This window comes from Crinia signifera, chromosome 12 (genome assembly GCF_055691185.1).
Source record: "Crinia signifera chromosome 12, ASM5569118v1, whole genome shotgun sequence".
NCBI classification, from domain to species: domain Eukaryota; kingdom Metazoa; phylum Chordata; class Amphibia; order Anura; family Myobatrachidae; genus Crinia; species Crinia signifera.
The window spans coordinates 16147655-16172378 of record NC_139228.1 but is presented as its reverse complement, the minus strand read 5'-3'; the positions used below and the strand labels follow the sequence as shown (position 1 = coordinate 16172378).

Here is a 24724-nt window from a genome sequence, read left to right as displayed (position 1 = left end):
ATACTCCCAGCTGTCCCAAATCCAGTCTATCCACATGGCATTTAAACGCAGTAATGAGGTGGGGCGCCGGTTTCCCAGGTGTTCACAGAGTGACATCGAGGAGGGCTTGAAGACTGTCAGTACTTTCCATTTTTGTTATATGTATTGTATGTGTGGTGACACATTAACTGAATAGTTCAGGCTGCCCTCAGCGCATAAATCTATCCCGAACCCATATTTGTACGTAGATGAAAATATTATTTATGGACTTGCAAAATATGCTGCAGAGTCATTGCACAAAGCAGAAGTGATCTTATGCTGATATTACTGATGGTTATTGTGTACAGAATACCAGGAAACCATTTATTTATGGAATTATGGTATGTCTGCAGATTACACAATAAATCTAACTCCATAGAGTACCACAGCAGCAAGCAGCTACAATAATTAGCAACCTTATGCTGTGTACACACGGGGGCGATAGGGGCTGAAATCGCAGGGAATATGGTCGCTGAGCGACCATAGTGGCAGTGATTGGAGTGTGCACCAGCGATAAATCGCCGGGTGCGCGCTCCCGTTTTCAGCCCCTGAATGGTCGCTGGTCGGAGGAACATGCTCCTCCGACCAGCGACATCCCCTGCCTCTTCACCCAGCAGTGTTTAAATTTTCATCTGCGACCATCTCTGGTCGCAGATGTAATATATTGCCAGCGATCATATTGCCCCGTGTGTACGCACCTTTAGTCTTGCTAAAGGCATTCAGACCGGGGGGGGGGGGGGGGGGGGGGGGGGCAGGATTTGCTTCCTGGCAACCTTTAGAGACTGAGGCAGTAGCCTGAGGACACCAATCCCAGCAGGACCACACTGGAGGCTTGCTGTCAATGGCAGCCATGATCTCATATATATATAGATATATATACATAGAGCAGTTGAAGAATCTGTCTACCCTGGATTGCAAATGCTTTGCAGCTCTAGCAATTTAAGTCATTACTTTTGCTGGTGCTCATGCAATAGTCCAATCTGGCCATTTTTCACCCGATCCACAAGAAATTGGGTGAAAATTGGCCAAATCGGAGGTGTTTGACATTCAATCTGATGTCCCATGCAGAATGGAGTTGGAGGTTGGACCTGCTGCTCATCTGACCTCCGACGCGGAACCCCTCCTGGGTAGCATGCGATATATCACATGCAAAAGGACCACATATAGATCAAGGGTGACTGTCCGGTTATACACTAATGTAAGAAGTCACAGTAGTGCATGGCCACAATAATGCATAGGAACACTTGTTAACAGCCTGGTTCCACTATAATAAGGGAGGTGATGACCACATATGGTCACGTACCACACTGTTGCGTTTGGCACAATTGTCACAGCCCACGTTAGTGATGAGTATGAAGATGAATAAACTCAAGTCCCAAAAGTTGTTTCCTACACTAGGGATGAAGATGAGAAGATCACCACTGATAAGGTGTCTCTACGTGAGGTAGAAGCAACTACAGGGGATAATGCTACCAATCACTTCACAAGTGGCTATTAAATAATGAGATACAAAATAATCCACACTGCAGGAGTTAATAGGGAGTAGGGAAACATTGAATATCCCAAAACGGTTTTACAAGTGTCAATAAATGACATGATTCATGGGTTCGTGGGAGGGGCTGAGCTAAAATGGCGCAGATCATCTCATTTAAGCCCCTCCCCAGAGACACACAAATGCCCATGATTATCTTTCAGTTCTGCCCAATTCACTGAGGTTCGGGCAGGATGCGGGAGATGTGCCTGCTCTTCTGGGGTTGTGGGGGGGCTCCCTGAAAAATTGGGAGCCTCTCCTAATTTCATGGTGAGCAGGCAACTAGGTGCAATGTGCACCATGATGGAATGTTTATGTCAGTTTACTGCTGCTGTTGTAGCGGGGCTTTATGGTGTCAGAGGTCCTGAATATGCATCATAGTACGGGAGAGCCTGTACACACTCACCTGGGTGGTCTACATTCTGAGCAGGGAATATCGCCAATCAATGACAGCTATTCACAACCAGATCATTCACGTGAGACCAGACAAGACATGAACTTTCTGTTCCTACAAGAAGCTGTCACATGAATGCAGTTTCATTTCCCTTAAAATACCACCGTTAGGAGATGCACAAGTAATATCTGATGTCTTGCGTGTTTGAGTGTAAAAAACATACACGGCATGCTCGTGTATCGAAATGATCACCTATACAGGGCTCCCACTTCATAACGCTTCATTTAGGGCCCATTTGTTAGAGATGTATCCACAAATATTAATTATCTCTGATTTCAACAGCAACAGCAGTCCCCATAGGATACTTGCCTACCCTCCCGCAGTTGAGGAGCCCCACCGCAACCCTGCTAGATCAGGCTTATCTCCCGCATACTGGCCACATTTTAGTGGAGCGGGCAGGATCGAGAGATAATCACAGGCAGTTGCGGGTCTGTGGAAGGTGGCAGGGCTAAAATGACACGATAGAAGGGGGCATGTGCATTTTCCCAATGCAAGGTAGATGATTGCTGATGGCTTCTATCAAAATGGAAAACTCCAAGGTAGGTAAGCAGAGTTGGCCCGAAGCATAGTCAAATGCCTAGGTGCATTCCAAGCCTAGGGCCGGTGAAGGGGCGATATGGTATGGTGTTTTCAACGGTGAGGGTTTTGATGGATTTGCATGTGCGGCTACCGCAGACCCAGAAGTTGAAGGGTTAAATCGAGCTGGCTTTATTACGTTCTTATACATAGGAATTCCCAAATATTGTCTTTGAAAAAAGAACATAAGTGTTCATGCAGCAATAATGTCTTAAGAAAGTTCCTTAAAGAGTTAATACTGAAGATCCAGAAAATAAGAAGAAATCCAATATTTGAATAATTGAAGACTAAATGAAAAAAAAAATTATGCTGAAGAAAAGGCTAGAATGATGAAGAACTGGAAGAGTTTGGTACAGATGGAGGTGTGAAGGAGGAGCTAAAGAAAAGGATGGTTCAGGGGTACCCCACGGGTGATGTTACTACTGTGAGGAGTAAAGAGCATATGGTAAAGAGGTATTACTGTGAGGAGTTAGATGTATAAGGTTAAGGGGTACTATTGCTAGTAAGTGATCATGTACATGGTAAAGGGGCACTTCTGTAAGGAGTAACATGTACACGGTAAAGGGGTACTACTGTAAGGAGTAACATGTACACGGTAAAGGGGCACTACTGTAAGGAGTAACATGTACACGGTAAAGGGGCACTACTGTAAGGAGTAACATGTACACGGTAAAGGGGCACTACTGTAAGGATTAACATGTACACGGTAAAGGGACACTACTGTAAGGAGTAACATGTACACGGTAAAGGGGCACTACTGTAAGGAGTAACATGTACATGGTAAAGGGGCACTACTGTAAGGAGTAACATGTACATGGTAATGGGACACTACTGTAAGGAGTAACATGTACATGGTAAAGGGGCACTACTGTAGGGAGTAATATGTACATGGTAAAGGGGCACTACTGTAAGGTGTAACATGTACATGGTAAAGGGGCACTACTGTAAGGAGTAACATGGTAAAGGGCCACTACTGTAAGGAGTAACATGTACATGGTAAAGGGGCACTACTGTAGGGAGTTACCTGTACACAGTAAAGGGGCACTACTGTAAGGAGTAACATGTACTACTGTGTGGAGTAACACATATAAGGTAATGGGGCAGTACTGTGTGGAGTAACACATAAAAGGTAAAGGGGCACTACTGTGTGGAGTAACATATAAGGTAGAGGGGCACTACTGTGTGGAGTAACACATATAAGGTAGAGGGGCACTACTGTGTGGAGTAACACATATAAGGTAGAGGGGCATTGTTTGTAATGCTATAAATGTAGATCACAGATAAGAGCATATAATAATAATAATTTTATTTACATAGCGCTTTTTTTTAGTAGTACTTAAAGTCCAAAAATTTGCTGTTTGTTAGGAACACCCGCAAATATTAAGGGACCTACAGTATCTTCTGCAATCCTTTTTATTTCCAACTGCTGCTACTACTATCATAGTGTTTTACATAACGCAGTTTAGCTCAGATCAGGGAGTGGAGGGAGCAGGACCAATACCAGTATTGGGGCCTGCCTAGCGCTTCTAGCCTTCCTGCCCACCTCTGCTGTCCTCCAAAGTCCCATTCATTGCAATGCACTCCAGGGTCAGGTGCGCATGGCACATGCAGTAAGGAAAGTCATCACTCAACTCTCTGAAACATGGGCTAGAGAAGGACTGTGCTGCCTATATTGGGGATAGTTTGGTCTAATATGCTTTTCAGTAATGTTTTGGAAAGTCCTCGGTAATGTTAATCCTTGAAAATCCAAGAAGAGACCATAGTATTTGCTTTATTCTACAAACATATATCTGGATACACCGGTAAATAACATAAAACGCTGTACTTTTATTTTATTCCCGCCTTGTCGGTATCCTGCGTGCTAGACACATGGCTTTTAGGAAGCGGCCTAAAGGGTGCCGGACGGCTCCCCGACAGTCGGTATTCCGACAGTCAGTACTCCGACGTCGGAATCCCGACTGCTCCCTCGTGGGGGTCCACGACCCCCATAGAGGGAGAATAAAATAGGTGGCGAGCGCAGCTTGCCACCGTGCCCGCAGCGTGGCGAGCGCAGCGAGCCTGCAAGGGGCTTCATTGCGCTCCCCACGCTGTGCAGTCGGGATTCTGACGTCGGAGTACTGACTGTCGGAATCCCGACTGTCGGGGTATTATACCATACCCGGCCTAAAGGCTAGATACCTCTTCTGCATTCACCTGTTCCCTTTCCCCATTCCAATGTAACCACTTTTACATGTAAAGCCTCTCGAAGGACATGTAAGTGTACTGCGGGAAACAAGAGCATAGTAGTACAGACAGGGGGGAAGACATGACAATATGATTTATGGTACATAGTATGGAAGAAGGAACACACATTCTGCCCTCTTCCTAGTGAAGTGGGAAGAATATCAAAATTAATACAGCAAAACAATGGTCCCGCTGTATGAGCGAGGGGTCATCTAATGATGCAATTGTATGCTAATCGCATAATTTTAGCCCTGCCCCAATTCAAATAATCTCCAATAGTGTAAATTTCCCCACGAGGAGGCAGGACCTAATGATGGCATACGCCTAGCCCCGCCCTTGTTACCGCCTACCTGCTTCTCCTATGAACTGAGGCCTCTGCATGTTTATCATATAGGAAATGTGTTAATTTTCTGGCCCATTGCAGTGTGCTGGGGAAACCCCTCTGTTAATCTGAGTACACACTGTGCGATATGCCGCCTGATCAACTGGATCGAAGCGACATTTAGACTACATCACTCAGTGTGTACCGGCAATATGATTGTTCCCATGGTCGCTTGCAACGATCTCAGGTTTGACGTCTTGCACGTTAAACCTGTCTATATCGCTAGCGACCTAATGCACGCTAATAAAGGACTTCCGTCATTAAAATCATGCCAGTGTGTACCGGTATGGGATCTACCAAATATCTCTCAACAATTAAGAATTTAACTAGTGTTGTAAAGGGCCTGTAAAGGATAATAAATAAAGCCACTGAGCCTGTTACATAAAGTTATCAAAAATATTTATGCATTTCATTGATGTAGCAAATAAAGACAAAGGGGTTGATATTAACCCCGAACGGCAAATTGACAATCATCACGACACTGGGCGCAATTTACAGCAGGCAGAATTCGCAAAAAAGTCCTCGCACTTCCATGGGGGGGGGGGGGTAGCAATTTTCAGCGAATTTGGCCCTGCGAAGGGTGCGAGTTAGGCTTAATTCAGGTGCTGTTTTCAGCGTTAAAATGGCAACTCGCACCCTTCGGGGTTAATAGGATCGACCCCATTAAATGTAAAAACATCTAAACTAAATGACAAAAAAAGGATAAAATTAAGAAAAATAATTTCATACGATTTTCTACTGCAAATATTCTTTCATTTATCTTTCGTCAACACTGCTGCAAAGCAAACATGTGCCTCTAATTGCTGAATATATGTGGGTGGGGAAATATCCGTGGTTGGCAAAGAGACCCATGTTACGATGAAAGTGAAAATAAGTGTGCAGGCTTCCTGTCCTCGTTCTCTGATCAGCAGCGATATAAAGCTTACTCTCTCACAAGGTCTCGCTCAGTCACTTCCTCCTCTCACTCCAACTTGTCACTTATAGGTAAAGGCAAATTCTCCTGGCATTTGGACACAAGGATCGCTGATCTGATAAGGTATGTTGAACAAACACATTTATATTTAGACATGTCTACAGTCTTGTTTGCATCCTATATGGGTTCTCCTTTACTATAAACATTCAGCAGCCAATAGGTGGGGTGTTATTGGTTTGAAAACCGGGTAGAAGTTGCCACAAGTCTGCATCTCTATAGGCCAACTTGAGAATGTTTTTGTATCAATGTAACATACAGGACACAGCAGTTTTTCATAGTAACGTTCCAGTTAAGTCTATTGGTAAGAGTACAGTATACTTTATTATCAGACAGAGGTAACTATCGATAGTTTCTATCGATAGAATTACTGACACATTTTATGCAATGCACAGGGCGGGGGGGGGGGGGGGGCGCAATATTTTCCTCTATTAAATATAAATAAAAAACATTTCTGTTTTTCTTTAAATAGCGGTACCTAAACACGGTCCTCAAGGTACCCTAGCAGTCCAGGTTCTAAGGATATCCAAGCTTGAGCACAAGAAATACAATTTTCATCTTGATGCGATTATCTATCCTCAGCCATGTATATCCTTAGAACCTGAACTGTTATTTTGCCTTGAGGACAGAGTTTAGCAAACAGGGGTATATGCTACAGTATGTGCAGCACATTTATAGAACAGCTCAGCTCCTGTACTTTAGGTTACGTGGTCCTATAAGCCATTGGCTGCATTCTCCTAGACCCCGGTCCAGTCTGCCCAGTGTGTTGGGAGCGTTTGCCCCTGACAGAAGGATTTTGCTGCAGTCTGTGAATTGCAACCAGGAAGCAGGAAGCTGCGTACTGTAACCTGTAGCTCTCTCTGACCATGGAGCCGGAGGACGGAACATAAGTGCATTTGTTGCAAAACACTTGAGCAGAGAGGTGATAAAAGGCATGTATTGTAAGCCGAACAATGGAACATACAGCATATAATATCACAGAACAATTCCACAGCAGTGGCAAACACAGGATTTTTAGGGGGGTTTCCAAATGTAATCCAAAGTCTCCCACTCTGCAGCACATTGGAGTAAGACGCGAGTGTGGGGGAGCGTTAACTGCCCCGAAAAGTTTCTATTTTTATACACTGGATACTGTATGGAATTCAGTATTAATATTTAACAGTACAGATGGTCTATAGCAGTGGTTCCCAAACTGTGTGCCTAGGCACCCTGGGGTGCCTCAGGACACTTGCAGAGGGTGCCTTGGGTTGGTGGACCAGGATCAATTCCTATTATTAATGGTCAATGTAACAGGCAAAACCAGTGCTTGTGGCTGCCAATCATAATATATGTGGACAAACAGAAGCAAATCCTGTCCCTCACCACATAACTGTGACATACACACACAATGTACTTAATTTAATATATATTTTTTTTAAATTTCTCAATAAGAAACATTTGGCCTAGGGGTGCCTTGAAAACATTTTGATGCTCTAGGGTGCCGTGATTCAAAAAAGTTTGGGAACCACTGGTCTATAGTATAGGCTTTTTCAAACATTTAAATAAGTGGTCAGGAAAAAGTTATACATAATAAATAAATACACAAACATAACATAACCAGTACTGCATTTTCTAAGCACACAGGGGCAGATGTATTAAGCCTGGCGAAGAGATAAACTGGAGATAAAGTAGAAGGAGACAATGCACCAGCCAATCAGCTGTGTTTGAAATATGACAGTTGGGAGTTGATTGGCTGGTGCGTTATCTCCTTCCACTTTATCTCCATTTTATCTCTTCGCCAGGCTTAATACATCTGCCCCACAATCTCCTGTTTCTTCCTCCGGTACTTGTTTAGTTTCACGGCAGCAGCACGAGCTGCTCTAGCTTTGAATATTGGCAGCTTGCCAGACTGCCTTAAGCTACACTTTTAGCATAGTGACTGTTTGAATTCTGGCAGGTTGCCAGCTGCCTTACATTATCAGGCTACTTGTTTAGTTTCAGGGCGGCAGCGCATGCCGCCTTACGCTGACTTCTCCATGGCAGCCCAGCGCTGCTACCCCTAACCTCCTGTCAAGTGATCGCCTCTCACGCAGCCATTGTGCCCGCATGATATCCTCTCTCCTGTGGAGAGGGGAACAAGAGGGCGCCAGCAGAGAGGCGCTCCAACTTTTTACGTAGGAGTGTCTGAGACGCTCCAGTAGCAGCTCCATGTGTGTGATACGTAGAAGCGCCTCAGACGCTCAAGCAATGAGATGCTCCTGTGTCTAATGCACAATGATGGAGGCATTTGCCAGTGCTCCATGTTACATACTGGCAAATGCCTCCATTTCATACCCCCACCATCCACTCCATCCAGATGCGTGGCGAGCGGCGGCGGTACGCGTCCTAATGACCTTTTCATACCCCCACCATCCATGTCGTCGTGGAGTTGATTTTATATAGTGTGGCGAGCCCAGCGGGCCGACATGGAATGCATGTGAAGTTATCCACGTCTGCTCGCCACGCTTCGGGCTCGGTGGCTCGCCACACTATATAAAATCTACTCCACGCCAACGTGGATGGTGGGGGTATGAAAAGGACAGTAGGACGCGTACCACTGTCCCTCGCCACGCTTCGGGATGGTGGAAGTGTTTCAGGAACACATTCAAACCTGCCATATCATTCATCTGAGCAATAGCTACTCAGAGGTCAGAGGCAGGAGAGTATCATTGCATTGCTGCTTGAGCATCTGAGGCCCTCAAACCTATCACACACATGTAGTGTATGATTGCATTGCTACTGGAGCGTCTCAGACACTCCTACGTAACACAAAGTTGGAGCGCCTCTCCACCGGCACCATCATGACCCCCTCTCCACGGGAGAGGGAATATCATGTGGGCACAATGGCTGTGTGAGAGGCGATCACTTGACAGGAGGTTAGGGGTAGCAGCGCTGGGCTGCCACGGAGAAGTCAGCGTAAGGCGGCATGCACTGCCACCCTGAAACTAAACAAGTAGCCTGATAATGAAAGGCGGCTATGCAGCTGGCAACCTGCCAGAATTCAAACAGTCGCTACGCTACTAGCGTAGCTTAAGGCAGTCTGGTAGTGTGGCAAGCTGCCAATATTCAAAGCTAGAGCGTCTCGTGCTGCCGCCGTGAAACTAAACCATATGTCCCAGGCTCCGGCCACACAGATATACATACTAGTAACTATAGCCCCGCAGACCGGCGCCTACAGTTACTCAGCGCCTCCCAGCCACAGCGGGGGCTGAGGGCTATAGTTACGCCACTGGTGCAGCAGCTCTGCTCTGTCCCTTACACTGCATGATGTGGTGGCAGCTCTATCAATCATTTTATATACCAGTGCTATTGTCCTAATTTAAGGCACTTGCCAAGAGGAGGAGGGTTTCCGGGCAACCAGAACACACACACACACCCTGCATTTGTCTATGCACAGCAAAAACATATGTTGTATAAGACTATAATGGGGCCTATATATTAAACTGATTCTGGTTTTAAAGCAACAAACACCTGTTCCGATAGGTCCATGGAAAGTATTCATTTTCACTTCTATTTAATAAAGAAGCTACTTAATAGAATAAGACGATAGGGGTGGTTAGAAATCCAAGCAGCATGTGGAGATAACGAATGTCAGTGTTTGGAGCATTATCTGGTACTTTGTGAAATAATCCCTATGTACAGTATGTTTGATATTCAAAAGTTGTATTGGTATTAATACATTTTGTTGGTTATTCTGGTTGATTCGCAGCCTTGCGAGTCCACCAAACCCCGCCCGGCGAATGAACGCCCACCCGCCGCCCCCTCGAAGTGCGGCTGCGAATGGATGTTTAGCATACACATCCATTCGCATGCCTCGGGTAAACGCCCACATCTTTCGATGGTCACAGTGACTTTTAAGTTACATATGCGTGCACACTGGCGCAGATATGGGCGGGCAGCTGACATCCGGTGATGTCAGCTGCCCACCCCCCAAGTCACTACCTCATTACCATGAGAACGCTGGGCGTTCTCATATGGTAATGGGGCAGCCCATTTCCGCACCCCCCCCACCCCCCCGCACGCTGCCATGGATGCACGCACCCTACATCTGCACATGCGCAGAAACGCTCCTGCGCAGACGCGCACCATCGGTCATCTGTGCGAATGCACCGAGGACCGAATGGATTTGAATAACCCCCTTTGTTTTCTAGTTGCACTGTCTTTCTGGAATGCTAGGGTTAGGCTACAATATCATACTTAAGGTGCGTACATGCTAGATGATCACAGTCACTCATTAAATTGCACCTACATGCAAACGCTTCCTTACCACCCTCTCCATGTGTCCCTGGTTCTAAGTAGTCCGTCCCCATACACACGCCCAAGGCTGCCATCAAGGGAGGGACTGCCAGGACTCCAGTTCCGAGCCTCAACAGAAAGAGGGGTCAGGACTAGAGTCTATCAAGTATAGACATAGTATAGTCATTTTCTGTGGACTCGGGGGGTCACTGTTCCTGTATTGTAGTGTGGGTTATACCAACATCAAGATATCAGTGATTTCTGCACTTTGTTAAAGTTTATGACTTCTGCTTTCCCTGAACAAACAAACAGAGAAATCAGGAAATGATGAGGACAGCACTTCTGCCTCGTGTTTACCCAACCAGTGTTGCACACAATTAAAAATAAGTTTTTATTTCCTTGAATAAGCCTCCCTGGACTATCCCGGGCACAGAGTACCTAGGAATAACTCAGGTGCATAAAGAAGGAGCCAACTGCCAAGTAACTGTAATTCACACTTAAGCAGGGTCCTCTCCTTGAGAGATGAGTTTAAAAAAATGACTTATGTCCCCACCTTATTCATAAAATACTGTTTAGAATTGTATTACGTTTTGGTTGTGGGTAAAGCAAACAAATGCAGCAACACATAACACTTTGAACTGATTATTTTTAATATACAATACATCAAATAGACCTGCTGACTATACTGTTACCAACACAACACACTTGGGTGTATTCTATAAGAAACTAACCAAACCAATCAAACATCTTCAAATCAAAACAAAAATACCAGCAAGATTACAAACAAAAAAATATGGATACATATGTATGGAAACAGGAACATATGTGTGTGTGTAGGTATGTGGGTATATATAGGGTATATATATATATAAATGGGTATGCGTCAGTAGGTCCACCCACCAATGGTTGACCACAGAAGGTCAACATCTGAAATAGGTGAACATGCTTAAGGTTGACACAAGCATTAGGTCGGCATAGGTTTTTCACTTCACTTTTTTTGGCCCAAATGTTGACATGGACACTGTACAGTGCACTGTGTCCCCTTGCATGGCTCGCTGTGCTCACCATGCTTTGGGCACGGTGCCTAGCTACCCTCGGCACACTATTCCATTCTCCCTCCACGCCCCAGTGGATGGTAGAGCAAGAAATAATGCCTGTCAGCTCAAAACAAAGGTGAAAAACCCATGTCTAGGGTGACCAATCCCGGAATCGGCAGGATCCCGGGATTTGGCCCCCAAAACGCAGGGATTGGAGTTTCCAATCCCGGGATTAGACTTTGCATACCAGTCTAATTCCAGGCAGCGTCTGAGCACTTGCTTAGACGCTGCCCGGCTTCTCCCATACCCGGCAGTGCAGCACTGCGCAGCGTGATGAGGTCAGAGGTCACGCTGCGCAGGGCACAGCCTGCATCAGCCAGCAGCCCGCCCAGCCACCCCGCCTACCAACCCGGCGGCAACCCAGCCAGCAGCCCTCCCACCTGCCCACTCAGCATACCCGGCTCCCGGCTGAACCCGGCTCCAAGCCACCCAATCAGCCTGGCCGCCCACTCCGCAAATGTAAGTAAATAGCGGGCGGCCAGGGCGTTTTTTATTATTAGGGATGCCAATCCCGGGATTGAGCATTTTTCAATCCCGAAATTAAAAAAATGCCCCGGGATTGGCATCCCTACCCATGTCGACCTAGACACTGTCCACCTAATGCTTGTGCAACCTATTTCAATAGTGTATCGGGGCTTTGTATTATTTTCCAACAGACCTGAACAAGTCACAGCCAATCAGATGGGATCCAGTGCATGCAAGTGGCAAGTGATTGGTCAGGCCATACAGTACCTCAGCCATCTTTATTTCTTATATTTTATTCCAACTTTGTGTTTTTGGAAGCCAATTAATACAAATGTAATTTTAGTTGTAGTTATAAAGATCTGTTACTGCTTGTATCGTGGTGTATATTGAGAGGAAGTGTATTTCTTCTTCACAGGATGAAGTCCTTGGTGTGTGTTGTACTGGCAGCCTTTGCAGTAGCATCTGTGGGCGCCTATATTGACCCTGCATTGGACAACCACTGGACGCTATGGAAAATTACATATGACAAGAAATATGAACATGAGGTACGGCCGTGCTGGTAGATGTGTGAAAACAGAATATAACTGATTTACTGTGACTCTTCCACATGCTCACACTGGGACAGATGTATTAAGCCTGGTAAAGTGATCAAATGGAAGGCGATAAGGCACCAGCCAATCAGCTGTGTTTGAAAAATGACAGTTAAGGTGCCCAAACACGTTACAATTACTGGGTGCGATGAGATGCGCTCGTCACACATCTCATTGCACAGCTCAAAAAGTATGTGCTGCATATACTTTTTGTACTAGATCTCATTGCAGTGCAAAACCTAATAATTGTACCGTGTATGGGCACCCTTACAAGATGATTGGCCAGTGCGTTATCTCCTTCCGCTTTATCACTTCACCAGGGTTAATACATTCGCCTCTCTGTCCACTTTACTGCCAAGTAAGGACCTGGCTTCTCTACTGCACCTGTCCACACAGTTGGGATTCCCATGTACAAGCACTGGCTGCCGGGAGACATCCAATGATCACGGTGTAACACGATATCCACAATATTTTAGTCTATAGACTTTAGTTACTAACACCATCTGAAGATGGCATTGGCTGTTATGTGGGATAAGCTTTTTTGACCGTCATAAATTAAGAAAGACAGCAGTTCCTTATTGAGAAGACTGTGGGATCCTATTTTAAATGCAGCACATACAATAATAGAAATGGTAAAGTGCAGAGATTCAAACTACACACTCCTGTTGCTATAACGCTGGCGTCTAACTTCCGCTACTGTTGATATAGATGCGGTCGACTATCTTTAGGTTTCTAAATAGATGGTTCGAGTGTGGTTGACCATCACATGACCAAGGCTGGCCAAACCGGTCCTTGAGATCTACCAATGGTCCACGTTTTCCGGGTCACCTAGCTGGTGCACAGCTGTAGTCATTACAAACTGTCACATTTGAAACCTGCTGCATTCATTCCTACTATAGATCCACAGGTTGCCTGACAAACATGAACTGTTGGTAGATCTTGAGGACAAGTTTGCCCACCCCTGATCTAGACATAAGGGTGGCTGACCATTACATGGCCAATCTAGACAGCTTCATTCCGCTATAACATACCCCAATTTAAGACAGATGATCATCTAGGCTAAACAATAAGTTAATTTTGTGTTGTTTGTTACAGAGAGAGGACCTCACAAGGAGAACTATCTGGGAGAAGAACTTAAAGTTTGTTACACTACATAACCTGGAACATGACCTGGGGGTTCATTCATACACGGTGGGCATGAACCATCTGGCAGATATGGTAGGTAACATTTGCAAGATAGCTTTTCTGTTGTAAAGTATAAATGATCCTTGAAGTGCTTGTAGATTATAAATGTAAGATACAATGGTAACAATACAGAAATATTTTTAGACCAATAACATAAGCACCAAAAAAGTGATTTTGATTTTAAGTGAACCCTTTGAATGGGTTGCTCTGCTTAAGAATGACAGGCAAAGTGCTGGGAAGATCTGAGATCCTCTTCTATAACTAAATGTTTTTGTCTGCATTAGACCAGTGAGGAAGTGCTAGCCCAGCTTACTGGGTTAATACGACCTGCCCGTCAAGAGAAGCGTTTCTTCAGTAACTCCTGGAACATTACTCAGTACTCTAATGTGCCAGACTCTGTGGACTGGAGGGATAAAGGATGTGTCACAAATGTCAAAAACCAGGTGAGGTTTTAAAAATGAACACACTTTCAGAATGAATGGGTATTTGGGATCACATTATACCTTTTACAACTTTTCTGCCCTGTGACTTTAGAACTTGTAGACCTAATATTGTTAAATGACCCTCATACCTATTGAAAGCTGGCAGTCATCAACACAAACCAATTCTTTCCACAGCTATTTACTATCGTTACTTTTTTTTAGGTGGGTTATATTGGGGTGTGAAGGCAAAATCTCACACTATCTGTGCCCTCTACTGAAAATGAACTTGTGGCCTATTTTTTGTTTTTGCAGGGTACATGTGGATCTTGCTGGGCGTTCAGTGCAGTTGGCGCTCTGGAGGGGCAGCTGAAACTGAAAACAGGGAATCTAGTTTCTCTCAGTCCTCAGAATCTTGTAGATTGTTCTACCAAGTACGGAAACAATGGCTGCAATGGGGGCTTAATGACCAAAGCTTTTCAATATGTGATCGATAACCAAGGCATTGATTCTGATACTTCCTACCCCTATCACGCCAAGGTGAGTAGATACTATGTTTGTAGTATATCAATTTACACATAAATAGTATATATAGGTTTGTACGGAGAACTAATATTAATAAGAACATAGCTTACTGATTCACAAGGAACAAGTATCTCATAAATATTAGTCAGGCCTCATAAATATTAGTCTGGTAAAACCTCACTGGTTCCTAGTAGAATAAAATGGCTGTGTCTACTGTGTGTAGGTGACAGGTGCACATTAAACCCTATTTTAAGGTGGGTTACATTTATGTGTATAAAACACTACAAACACGTCTACATTTTTTAATGTATTGATTGGGTATAAAGATCCATACATTATGGAGATTTAGTTCCTCACACCAACTGGATTCTAGCTATCATTTCCCTGTTGCATCCTAGAAAATGATAGACAATGGCCCTTATTCTGGTTCACTCTTTCTGGCAAATTCCTTCTCAAATGGACAAAACCATGTGCACTGTGGTGGGACAGATGTTACTTGTGCAGAGAGTTAGATTTGGGTGGGGTTTTTTACTTCAAAGTGAGATCTATATTGCAGTGTAACAATAAAGCAGTCAGTATTTACCCTGCATAGCAACAAAATAACTCACCCAAATCTGATTCTCTCTGCATATTTTACATCTGCCCCCCCCTGCAGCGCACATGGTTTTGTCCATCTAAGAAATTTGCCAGAAAGAGTGAACCAGAATAACCCCCAAAATCAGATTGGTTCATATGGGCAACATCAGCTCTTTTAGAAGCATTAGTAAATTTAACCCTCAGTGCTCACAAGTCAAAGGCTAATGGGGCTCTGCAATAGGTTTCCAGGCTACACTGATGCTCAAGTTTTGATGATTAAATCTCAACTATATTATGAATATCTCTTTTTTAAGGATGAGCAATGCAACTATAACCCATCGTCCAAGGCTGCCTCGTGTACAAGGTACTCAGAGGTTCCCCCCACTGAAGATGATCTGAAAGTTGCCATAGCCAATATTGGTCCGATATCTGTGGCAATTGATGCAAGGCATCCCTCATTCTATTTGTATAAAAGTGGTAAGTGTCTCTTATTCTAGAGTCCTTATATGGTGCAGGTGTTCATTCTCCAGTGCCATGCCTAGTCATTGTGCAAGCTTTGGTGGATTGTGGGTATGGCTGGGCCAGCCCGGGGAGGGCACAACTGCTGGTTTGTGTACTTTAGGAATATGGTGCATTTGGTCCTGCTTTTGGAGGTTTTACAACTACCTGCACAGTATATTTTACTAACCAAAGGCCGGCTCTACCATTAGACAGATTATGGAGGTGCATGGATCTGAGGGGGTGCCACCAAATGTAGGATGTCTATGAGGAAGGTATCCTTGATGTACTTAATGAAGAAGGTGTCTGTGGTACTTCTAAGACATCAAGTTGTTATCAGTGAGGGGTTGGAGGGGGAGTAGGTTAGAATTTTGCCTTGGGTGCAGAGAAGCGCTGCACTGGCCATGTACTAACCTCGTCTTCCCGAAATAGAGCCTTCATCAAAATGGCAATTCATTGCTCCGTACATGCAGTCGCTGAGGATGTTATCAGTGAGCTGCATGTACAGACGACAGAGGAGGGCGTTAACGACCTGCAGCCGTGCACATCGTTTACGATATTGACTGTATACACTTGACGATATATACTCGATATTGTCAAAGATATCAATATTGCCCAGTGTGTGCCCGGCTTAGGAGCCAATCACAAGCTGCAATCAAGGGAGTACTTTGATGGGGTTCCAGCTAGAGCAGAGGGCATTTTGTAAAATGTAAGGTGTATGTGTTAGTGCAGCTTTACAATATGTGGCAACCATTCATTTACTTTTTACCATGAGATTGTGCATGTTTAATTAATCCCTCAAATTTTGGCAATCTCTTAAACATTGTTGCCAGACACTACGGCACCTTTAACTATGGCAAATTCATGAAAACCATTGTTTATTTATATTGCACTGCAAGGTAGCATGTATGAATGTTAGTAAATACAGACTGCACATATTGTATCACAATGGAGGCAGCCATGCAGAGAGCTAAACTAATAATCCTCAGTTTGCATCCCATCATTTCTCTAGGAGGGACACAATAATAAAATTGTCCCCAGTCACTAACATCACGTTTTATTGCAAAAAATAAGTTATTGCAATAATTTAACAAAAATATCATCAGGGGAGCTGAGAAATACTCAAGTGCCCCAGCAATACTGGCCCAGATTGGGAAGAGTAAAGGGCCCCACACACAGCACAATTTTCAGGCATTTTCTGAGCGATTTTACTAAATCGCTCAGAAAATGCCTGAAAATGCATGTAAATCGCTGTGTATATAGCCCCCACAGCGATTTACATGCGCGCACCCGCCATTCTGAATCTGTCAAAGATTCAGAACGGGCAGGCTGTACAATTGAGAACAGTCGCTCAGAAAGCTCCTGCTCCTCTCCCATGTGTGTGGCCACGGGCAGATGAGCAGGGCTGTTCTGAGCGAACACTGAAGCTGCCTGAAGCCTGCAATCACCCTACACTGCTGGGTTACCTGGTCAGTCACCCGGAGTACTACTGCCCCCAGGTATGCTTCGCTTCTCTGAAGCGCTGCTGTCTCTAAACTGCTGGGCTGATGCTTGACAGGCTGCCGCAAGGTGAAGGGGTGATCAAGGTGAAGCGCCGCTATACGCTGGCTGGCTGCTGCTGGGAACTCTGAACCAGAGACGCTGCGCAGGAAACCACGCAGCTCGAGCCTAGCCCCAAAGTGCAGAGACTCTGCAACTGCCTGGGGTTGATGACGCTGTGCAGGAGACCTTGCTGCTGCCTGCCGCTGATGAGCGGGAGACACAGCATCCAGCAGCGCTCTGCAGGAGACCTACAGTAGCTGCGTCCGGGAGAACCAGTGCCTCCAGAGCCGGTAAATGCAGGGAGGGGGGGGAGGGGGGATTAGAAGGGACAAAATAATTAATATCAGAATCCTTTGAAACTTTTGCTTTCCACACCCCATCACATCCCTCTATAACCCTCCCATCACCCCCTCTCTCTTAATCTCCCCCACCCACACCATTTTTCCTCTTTTTTCCCCTTTCAGACATTTATTTTTCATTTTTAAATATTGTCACCCATGACAGTGGCTGCCCTGCCATCCTGTGCCCTACTTCAGCACCGATGAGCAGGAAAATCTGGTGCATTCATTGCCAGAACTACCCTGCAGAAGTGTACAGATTTGGGCATCTATGAATGTACATTTGTGCTGCAGATTTTGAAAGTTGTGTGCTCATGGGTCAAGTTTTGATAACCAGGTACTCAGTGGACAGTTCTGCATCCCAGCATTAATGATGGCTGTTTTTAATGAGAAGCCGTATTCCTGTGCAGTAGTGACAGATTTCAAATCTCCAGTGCTGAATCTCCCATTATGAATCTCTGACACTAATCTCTCTGTATGTGGCCCATTGTCTGAAAGAGTGAAATCTCTCGTGCTGAATCTCCCGTTATGTATCTCAGGCACACATCTCTGCGTATGTAGGGCCCTTAAGGCTGGGTACACACTGCAAAGACATATTGTTCCTCTTCCAGCGTCAGCCTGCCCCTAGTAGTACGTGGACTTCTTTGCTTACATCTCAGCTGTATCATGTACTGCAAATTGTGGTGCTAATTGTTACATGTGCTCTGTTGCAGTTACTATAATGTGTTGTTCTGTGTGCCATATGTATGGCGCTGCCAACCTCTTGTGGCACCGTATAAATAAAATGCAATAGTAATAAACTATTAAGGGGAATTAAAAGCCCAGGTCAGGGGGACGGAAAAAACATGGGTACTCTTTACCTAGCACGGCGCCCATCGCGGGCATTGAATGCACTAAAAAACCGGGTGCGACGCGACCGACGCGATTTCCCATAGGGACCAATGTTAAATTTCTCAATTGACCCGATTTTTCTGTTCAATGCCTCAATTGACCCGATTTTTCCATAGGAATCAATGTTAAATGGCCCACAGAGGCCAAATAGCCACCCTGAAGTGTGAAATGGCCCCCACAATTGTTAACGCCACCCCACGATCAACGTGAACCCGAAGCGTGGCGAGCGCAGCGAGCCCGCGAGGGGCGGCGGTACGCGTCCTACGACCTTTTCATACCCCCACTATCCACGTCGGCGTGGAGAATAGAATAGTGTGGCGAGCGCAGCGAGCCACCGAGCCCGAAGCGTGGCGAGCCTCGCGAGGGGACGAGGATACCTGTGAAGCCCGCGAAGGGACGCGTTTACCTGTGAAGGTATCCGCGTCCGCTCGCCACGCTTCGGGCTCGGTGGCTCGCCACACTATTCTATTCTCAACTCCACGCCGACGTGGATAGTGGGGGTATGAAAAGGTCGTAGGACGTGTACCGCCGCCGCTCGCCACGCTTCGGGTTCACGTTGATCGTGGGGTGGCGTTAACAATTGTGGGGGCCATTTCACACTTCAGGGTGCCTATTTGGCCTCTGTGGGCCATTTAACATTGTTTCCTATGGAAAAATCGTGTCAATTGAGGCATTGAACAGTAAAATCGGGTCAATTGAGAAATTTAACATTGTTCCCTATGGGAAATCGCGGGCATCGCGTCGGTCGCACCCGATTTTTAGTGTATTCAATGGCCGCGATGCCCGCGATTTTTTTACCTGCGATGCCCATGATCAAAATCGTGGGCGCCGTGCTAGGTAAAGAGTACCAAAACATGTTATAATCTGTTGGTCATTGTGAGATGGTCATTGCAGAACAGGTATCATGGCGGTACCAGTAAATTGGCCTCTCCATGGAAATAGATAAATAAAGCAATCTGTACTAAACAGCGTGTCTTCTATAGGTGTTTATGATGATCCTTCCTGTACGCAAGATATCAACCATGGGGTTCTCGCAGTAGGATACGGGAACCTTGGGGGGAAGGACTTTTGGCTCATAAAAAACAGGTATGATTATTTTATCATGTGTGCATGTGTGTGTGGGGGCTTTTATTGTTGTGCTGTGTTCACATATTGCAAAATTATACAATAATGATTGTCAAAGTTTACAGCAGAGGAGACCAACATATGTGGGTTACAATTAGTGATAAAAGCAGGGGAACCCATTGCTGCACCTTTCTCAGGGTAACCGCTGACTAGTCCTAATTTTTTATTATTAATAATACGTATTACATGTATGTGTTATACAGAGTGCACACCATTCTAACAACATTAATACATATAACTAGTTACAGATGTTTCCATTTTCTTTTTCTCCTTCTCTTCTAGTTGGGGCGAGGGTTACGGTGACCAAGGCTACGTGCGCATCGCAAGAAACAAGGGGAACATGTGCGGAGTTGCCAGCTACACGTCTTACCCGCTAATATGAAATTAGAAGTGCCCAGAAATGTAGCAGAAAACAGAAAGATGTCCGTGATCAGTAGTGACATTACATACTCTTCTCAAGTGCTTATAAACATTAATTTGAATCTTAAGCATTCATCCCTTAGATTTGCTTTAGTATAGTACCTGCAATTTTCAGGCATCAATTGATCTGGCCTAACTACAAACCTCTAATGCAAATCAGCGATTGGCAGATCAAGTTTACTAGACTAAATTGTTTTGCAGCTTGGCAAGTCTAGTACTATAGAACACGCATGTATGCAGAGGTATATAGATTAGTTTTCTACGCTTCTTATTTGCCTTTACGAACTACCTCAGATTGAAGCAGTAGGTTTATCACAAAGATTGTGTCCACCGTCAAAGCTGATCAAACAGTGCTGCACTGCATGGCCCATGGGTAGGTTATGGTAACCAGGTGCTCAATAGCTTATAACCTATAATGCATTATGATTGTGGGATATATAGGAAGCACAGAAATCTGTAAAAATTTACATTTGTATTCCGTTGATTCTCAGTGATTTTTATGACTTACCTTTTATGACTTACCTGTGAAGTGATTTAGTTGTCTTCTGTTTTACTTTACAGTAGTTTCTCAGCATAATATAATTGCACAATTCAAGGTTGCAGAAATAAATTGTGAAATCACGTGGATGTTGTGCTTTATTTCAGTTTGTTGTTTTTTATTTTCGAAGGAATATTATCATGCAAATGTGTAAGTGCGTCCGAAAGAAATCGACCCATAGGAAAATTTCTACTGTATATCCCGTCCCCGCGTAGCAGGATTTTCAGATTCCCCCATAGTTCTGGAAAGATTAAAATCTTTGTAAAGGTGCCCATACACACTGCGATTATCACATGCGTTTTAGGCTATATCGCATCGCATGCAATTTGTTTGCAATGTGATCTGAAGCTAGTTCAAAAATTATGTGCAGCTTTTAGAAGGCTTTAAATGTCTTTGTCGTTATAGCAGCAGCTGGTCAACTCCATCCAGTCAGCTGCGGTCAGGAAATAAGTTATGCCGCTTTCAGATCGCAAAACTGGACAAACTCTTTCATATTAAACCCGGATTGACAATTATACACATGGCGACCCGGGTTTAACCCTTGTTATACCCCATAATGAATTGCCCAGTTGGTCAATCTGGGTCATTCAGCTTGGTGCTTTCTCACTGCAGCCTGGCCCGGCAACAACCCAGTGCGGTATGAATGGGGTATGACAGAAGCTTCTATGAGTCAGAGAACTGCCCAGACCAGGGACAAATTGCTTTGAAATTCACAGGCCTGTGGCTGTGTGGCCAATTGACACATAAAGATAGATTTATAGAGGGGAAGGGGCATGTCCAAGCTTAATACTAAGGGGTGAATTTTCTAAGATGGGTGATCTATTGATGATGGAATGTTGCCCATAGCAACCAATAAGATTGTACTGTGTGAGAAATGCAGGCTGCTCCTGTAGGCTACTGTTTGCATTGCCGGCTCCTGCAGTGACAGGAATAAGGTGCTGCACATAATGTTACAGTGCAACACCCGTTTCCCATCACTGAGCAGGAGCTGGTATTTTGGTGTCACCACTCTGCAGGTGACACCTGGGTGTGGCCACCACACCCCCTTGTGAAGCCACTGGGTTGTAAATATCTGAGATACCTGCTGCAGTCCACCTAATATCACATGTATATTGTGTTTTAACATTGCAACCTATAGATCCCATAGCAGCCGGAAAAGCAGCGGCCTTTAATTTTCTTTGCATGACACTTGCTTCCTCAGAACTGGCGGCGTCTTCTCCTTTGATCTTCACCTGGGGGCGGTGGCCTGTAAGCTCTTTTGCATCCCCACCGCCTTCCCAGGGCTTGTTCTTTCATCTCTAACTAGGGGCAGCATGTTCTTCACCCGGGGACAGCAGCCTGATAGCTCTTTTGCATGGCTGCTGCCTCCCCAGAGCTTGCGGAATTTTCTTCTGTCATTGTCATCTGGAGGGAAGTGCCCGCAAACTCTCTTGAATGGGTGTCACCCCCCCCTCTTTTGACATCTTCCGCTAAATGGGTAGAACCAACTGACTGTTGGAGATTCGGATTTCCTGAGGAATGGACAAGTGTATACCAAGACAGATAATTCCCTCCAATCCCATAATCTAATGTGATATCCTGACTCCTTTATTCAACGCAAGCTTACCTCCAGTCATATGCAGTCCAACAGGTCAGAACAGATTTCTATAACTGCATGTAGGACATCCAGTCTCCATATATGTAATTGCCAATAAACCCCTTTTTCCAAGGTTCCCTCTGATGTAACCAGAAAATCTGGAGAAATGTGTCACTATGGGGACAAATAGCTATCCTGACTGAGCAATTCAATTGTTTCTACATTCAGATACCCATTAGTATTGCTGACCCTAAAAGCATTGGGTTTAGCTGTGAAGAGCAGCTAAATTTATCTAAAGAACTGATTAGGGAGTTTAGGGAGGTTGTGGGCCCAAACAAATGGATTTTGCACACATTTCTTCTCATGAATACTAATGTTTAGACAGGCATTTATATGGAGCAACAATTTAATTGGTAATTTACATATCTCTTGTAACAAAGTGGATGAGGGTTCAGCCCAGTAAAGCAAGTTTAACTACCTTTTTTGTTGTCTTCATGATCAATTCACAATAATCTTCCAAGATCAACTTTTGTGCGCCGAATGTAGAAAATGTCTCTCTTGATCTGCCTGCAAAGAATATTATTCAGCATGAAAAAAATAATTGCAATTAGATGCGTATTTATCACGTGAGTATGGGTGAGTACAGGTTTGTAAAATGCACTTTATTCAAGCACAAATAAATCTGAGACTTTGACGGGTGATTCAGGGTGTATGCACTATATCGTTTGACCAGGAGTTCCGCCGATATGGTTGATGATATCATTCATTGACGATATCGTCTAGTGCACAGGTTCTCAAAGTAGGTCCTCAGGACCCCACACGGTACATGTTTTGCAGGTCTCCTCACAGAATCACAAGTGAAATAATTAGCTCCACCTGTGAATATTTTAAAATGTTTCAATGAGTAATGAGTGCACCTGCTGGGTGACCTGGAAAACGTGAACTGTGTGGGGTCCTGAGGACCGAGTTTGGAAACCCTTGTAGTGTATGGGGGTATTCTGCCCTTAAAACAGGGCTCGACAAAACCCGGTCGCCAGGTCGCCATGGCGACCAGATTTTGCTTCCTGGCGACCAGTTTTGCCAGGAAGCAGTACTTTCAGGGCAGAGGGACTTGAATTAATGTCAGTAGCTGGCCCCATGGAGGATTACGGTATATACTGTTAGCTATAACATCCAGCGCAGCAGCAGCCGGCAGAGCGGTGCACAACTCACCCCGCTGCTGCTGTATCAGAGCAGGTCTGCAGCGCGGCTATTTAAAACTTGAGCATGGAGCTACAGTGGTAGTTTCTGATTGGCTCGGGAGCCGTCTTGACTTTTCAAATATTCATGCTGCGGACCGGCTGTGTGCTCTGATACAGCAGCAGCCGGCCGGGTGAGTTGTGCGCGGCTCTGCCCCCACCACGGGAACCCGATGCTTACGTGTCTGATAGCAAAGACACCAGAGGCTGCTGCCAGCGCTCATGACAGAATAAACTCTGCCAGGACTCTCCTCCTCCTGTCACACAGACCAGTGCCTGACCCCTGTCTCCCCCCTCCTGTTATACCAGCCGGTCTGACCGCAGTGTCTGACCCCCGCCTTCCCCTCCCGTTCAGCGCAGCGGCAGCGCGGTGCTCGACCCCCGCCTCCCCCCTGCTGTCACACCAGCGGCAGCATGGCCAGGTAGTCTCCCTCTTCAGTTACACCTGATCCCCGACTCCTCCTGTTCAGCGCAGTGCCCGACCCCCACCTCCCCCTCCTTTCACACCAGCGGTAGCGTGGCCGGGCACAGTGTCACCCTCCTGTCACACCAGCCGCCCGCAACACCTGACCCCCGCCTCCCCCTCCTGTCAGAGGAGCGGCTGCGTGGACGGTCAAAGCCTCCCCCTCCTATAAAACCAGCTGCCCGCAGTTCCTGACCCGCTCCTCCCTCTCTTGTGCAGCGGCAGCGCGGTGCCTGACCCCTGCCTTCCCCTCCTGTCAGACCAGTATCTACCTACTTCAAGTTCTCATGCAGGGGCTCCACCAACTGCCAATAGTCCCCCATCGGCATGCAGGTCTTTCCTTGCTTCTTGCCGAAGCAACCCCTTGATGCAACCACTGGCATCAAGGATCAAACCCCATAGCAATGAGCATGTAGGGTAAGCTCCACTTATGTGGGATAATATGTAATAACCAACCATGACTGCGTGTGGTATTATATGTAATTGGCAGTCCAGTAATTGGTAGAATGTGTAATGGCATTATTGCACGTGCAAATTGTGTGTGCACCTTCGCCGCTCACTGTCCCTCTTATTAGTTTATCTGGCTCCTAAATTTTCATTTTGGCTCCTGGATTTTAAATAAATTTGTCGAGCCCTGCCTTAAAACACATGAAAACAGCAGTCTATACATAATTTAAGGGCATATTTGATCCATAACCACCTTAACCACATATACAAATATAAAATATAATGAAAAAGACACTTGGGCTGATCCTGCTGAACAATAATTTCTTATCTAAGAACATACTTGCCTACTTTTGAAAACTAGTTTCAGGGAGATTATATTGGTG

The 24724-nt window shown here is 45.3% G+C and overlaps 1 protein-coding gene and 1 long non-coding RNA gene across 3 annotated transcripts in view; one reads left to right on the top strand and one right to left on the bottom strand.

Moving 5' to 3' along the window:
• LOC146050031 (uncharacterized) overlaps nucleotides 1-24724 on the bottom strand; it is a 74830-nt gene that overhangs the window by 49304 nt on the left and 802 nt on the right. Inside the window, exon 2 of the long non-coding RNA XR_014466254.1 lies at nucleotides 22672-22760. This is a non-coding gene — a long non-coding RNA (uncharacterized LOC146050031). The remainder of the gene's footprint in view (nucleotides 1-22671; nucleotides 22761-24724) is intronic.
• CTSS (cathepsin S) lies at nucleotides 6056-20704 on the top strand. Of its 2 annotated transcripts, none has more exons than XM_083167473.1 (8): nucleotides 6056-6220; nucleotides 12386-12515; nucleotides 13656-13778; nucleotides 14030-14188; nucleotides 14480-14704; nucleotides 15580-15742; nucleotides 19518-19620; nucleotides 19942-20704. In XM_083167473.1, exons 2-8 carry the CDS (start codon nucleotides 12387-12389, stop codon nucleotides 20039-20041), a joined length of 1002 nt encoding a protein of 333 aa, XP_083023599.1. In that variant the 5' UTR covers nucleotides 6056-6220; nucleotide 12386; the 3' UTR covers nucleotides 20042-20704. The 2 variants fall into 2 exon arrangements, with proteins under 2 accessions (XP_083023599.1, XP_083023600.1); XM_083167474.1 differs by lacking the exon at nucleotides 6056-6220 and adding an exon at nucleotides 10354-10374.

Bases quoted from the DNA above. Each gene is read 5' to 3' on its own strand.
- CTSS (XM_083167473.1), top strand. From the start codon at position 12,387: ATGAAGTCCTTGGTGTGTGTTGTACTGGCAGCCTTTGCAGTAGCATCT. The intron at 15,743-19,517 runs GTAAGTGTCTCT...TGTCTTCTATAG, and splicing joins ATTCTATTTGTATAAAAGTG to GTGTTTATGATGATCCTTCC. The intron at 19,621-19,941 runs GTATGATTATTT...CTTCTCTTCTAG, and splicing joins TTTTGGCTCATAAAAAACAG to TTGGGGCGAGGGTTACGGTG.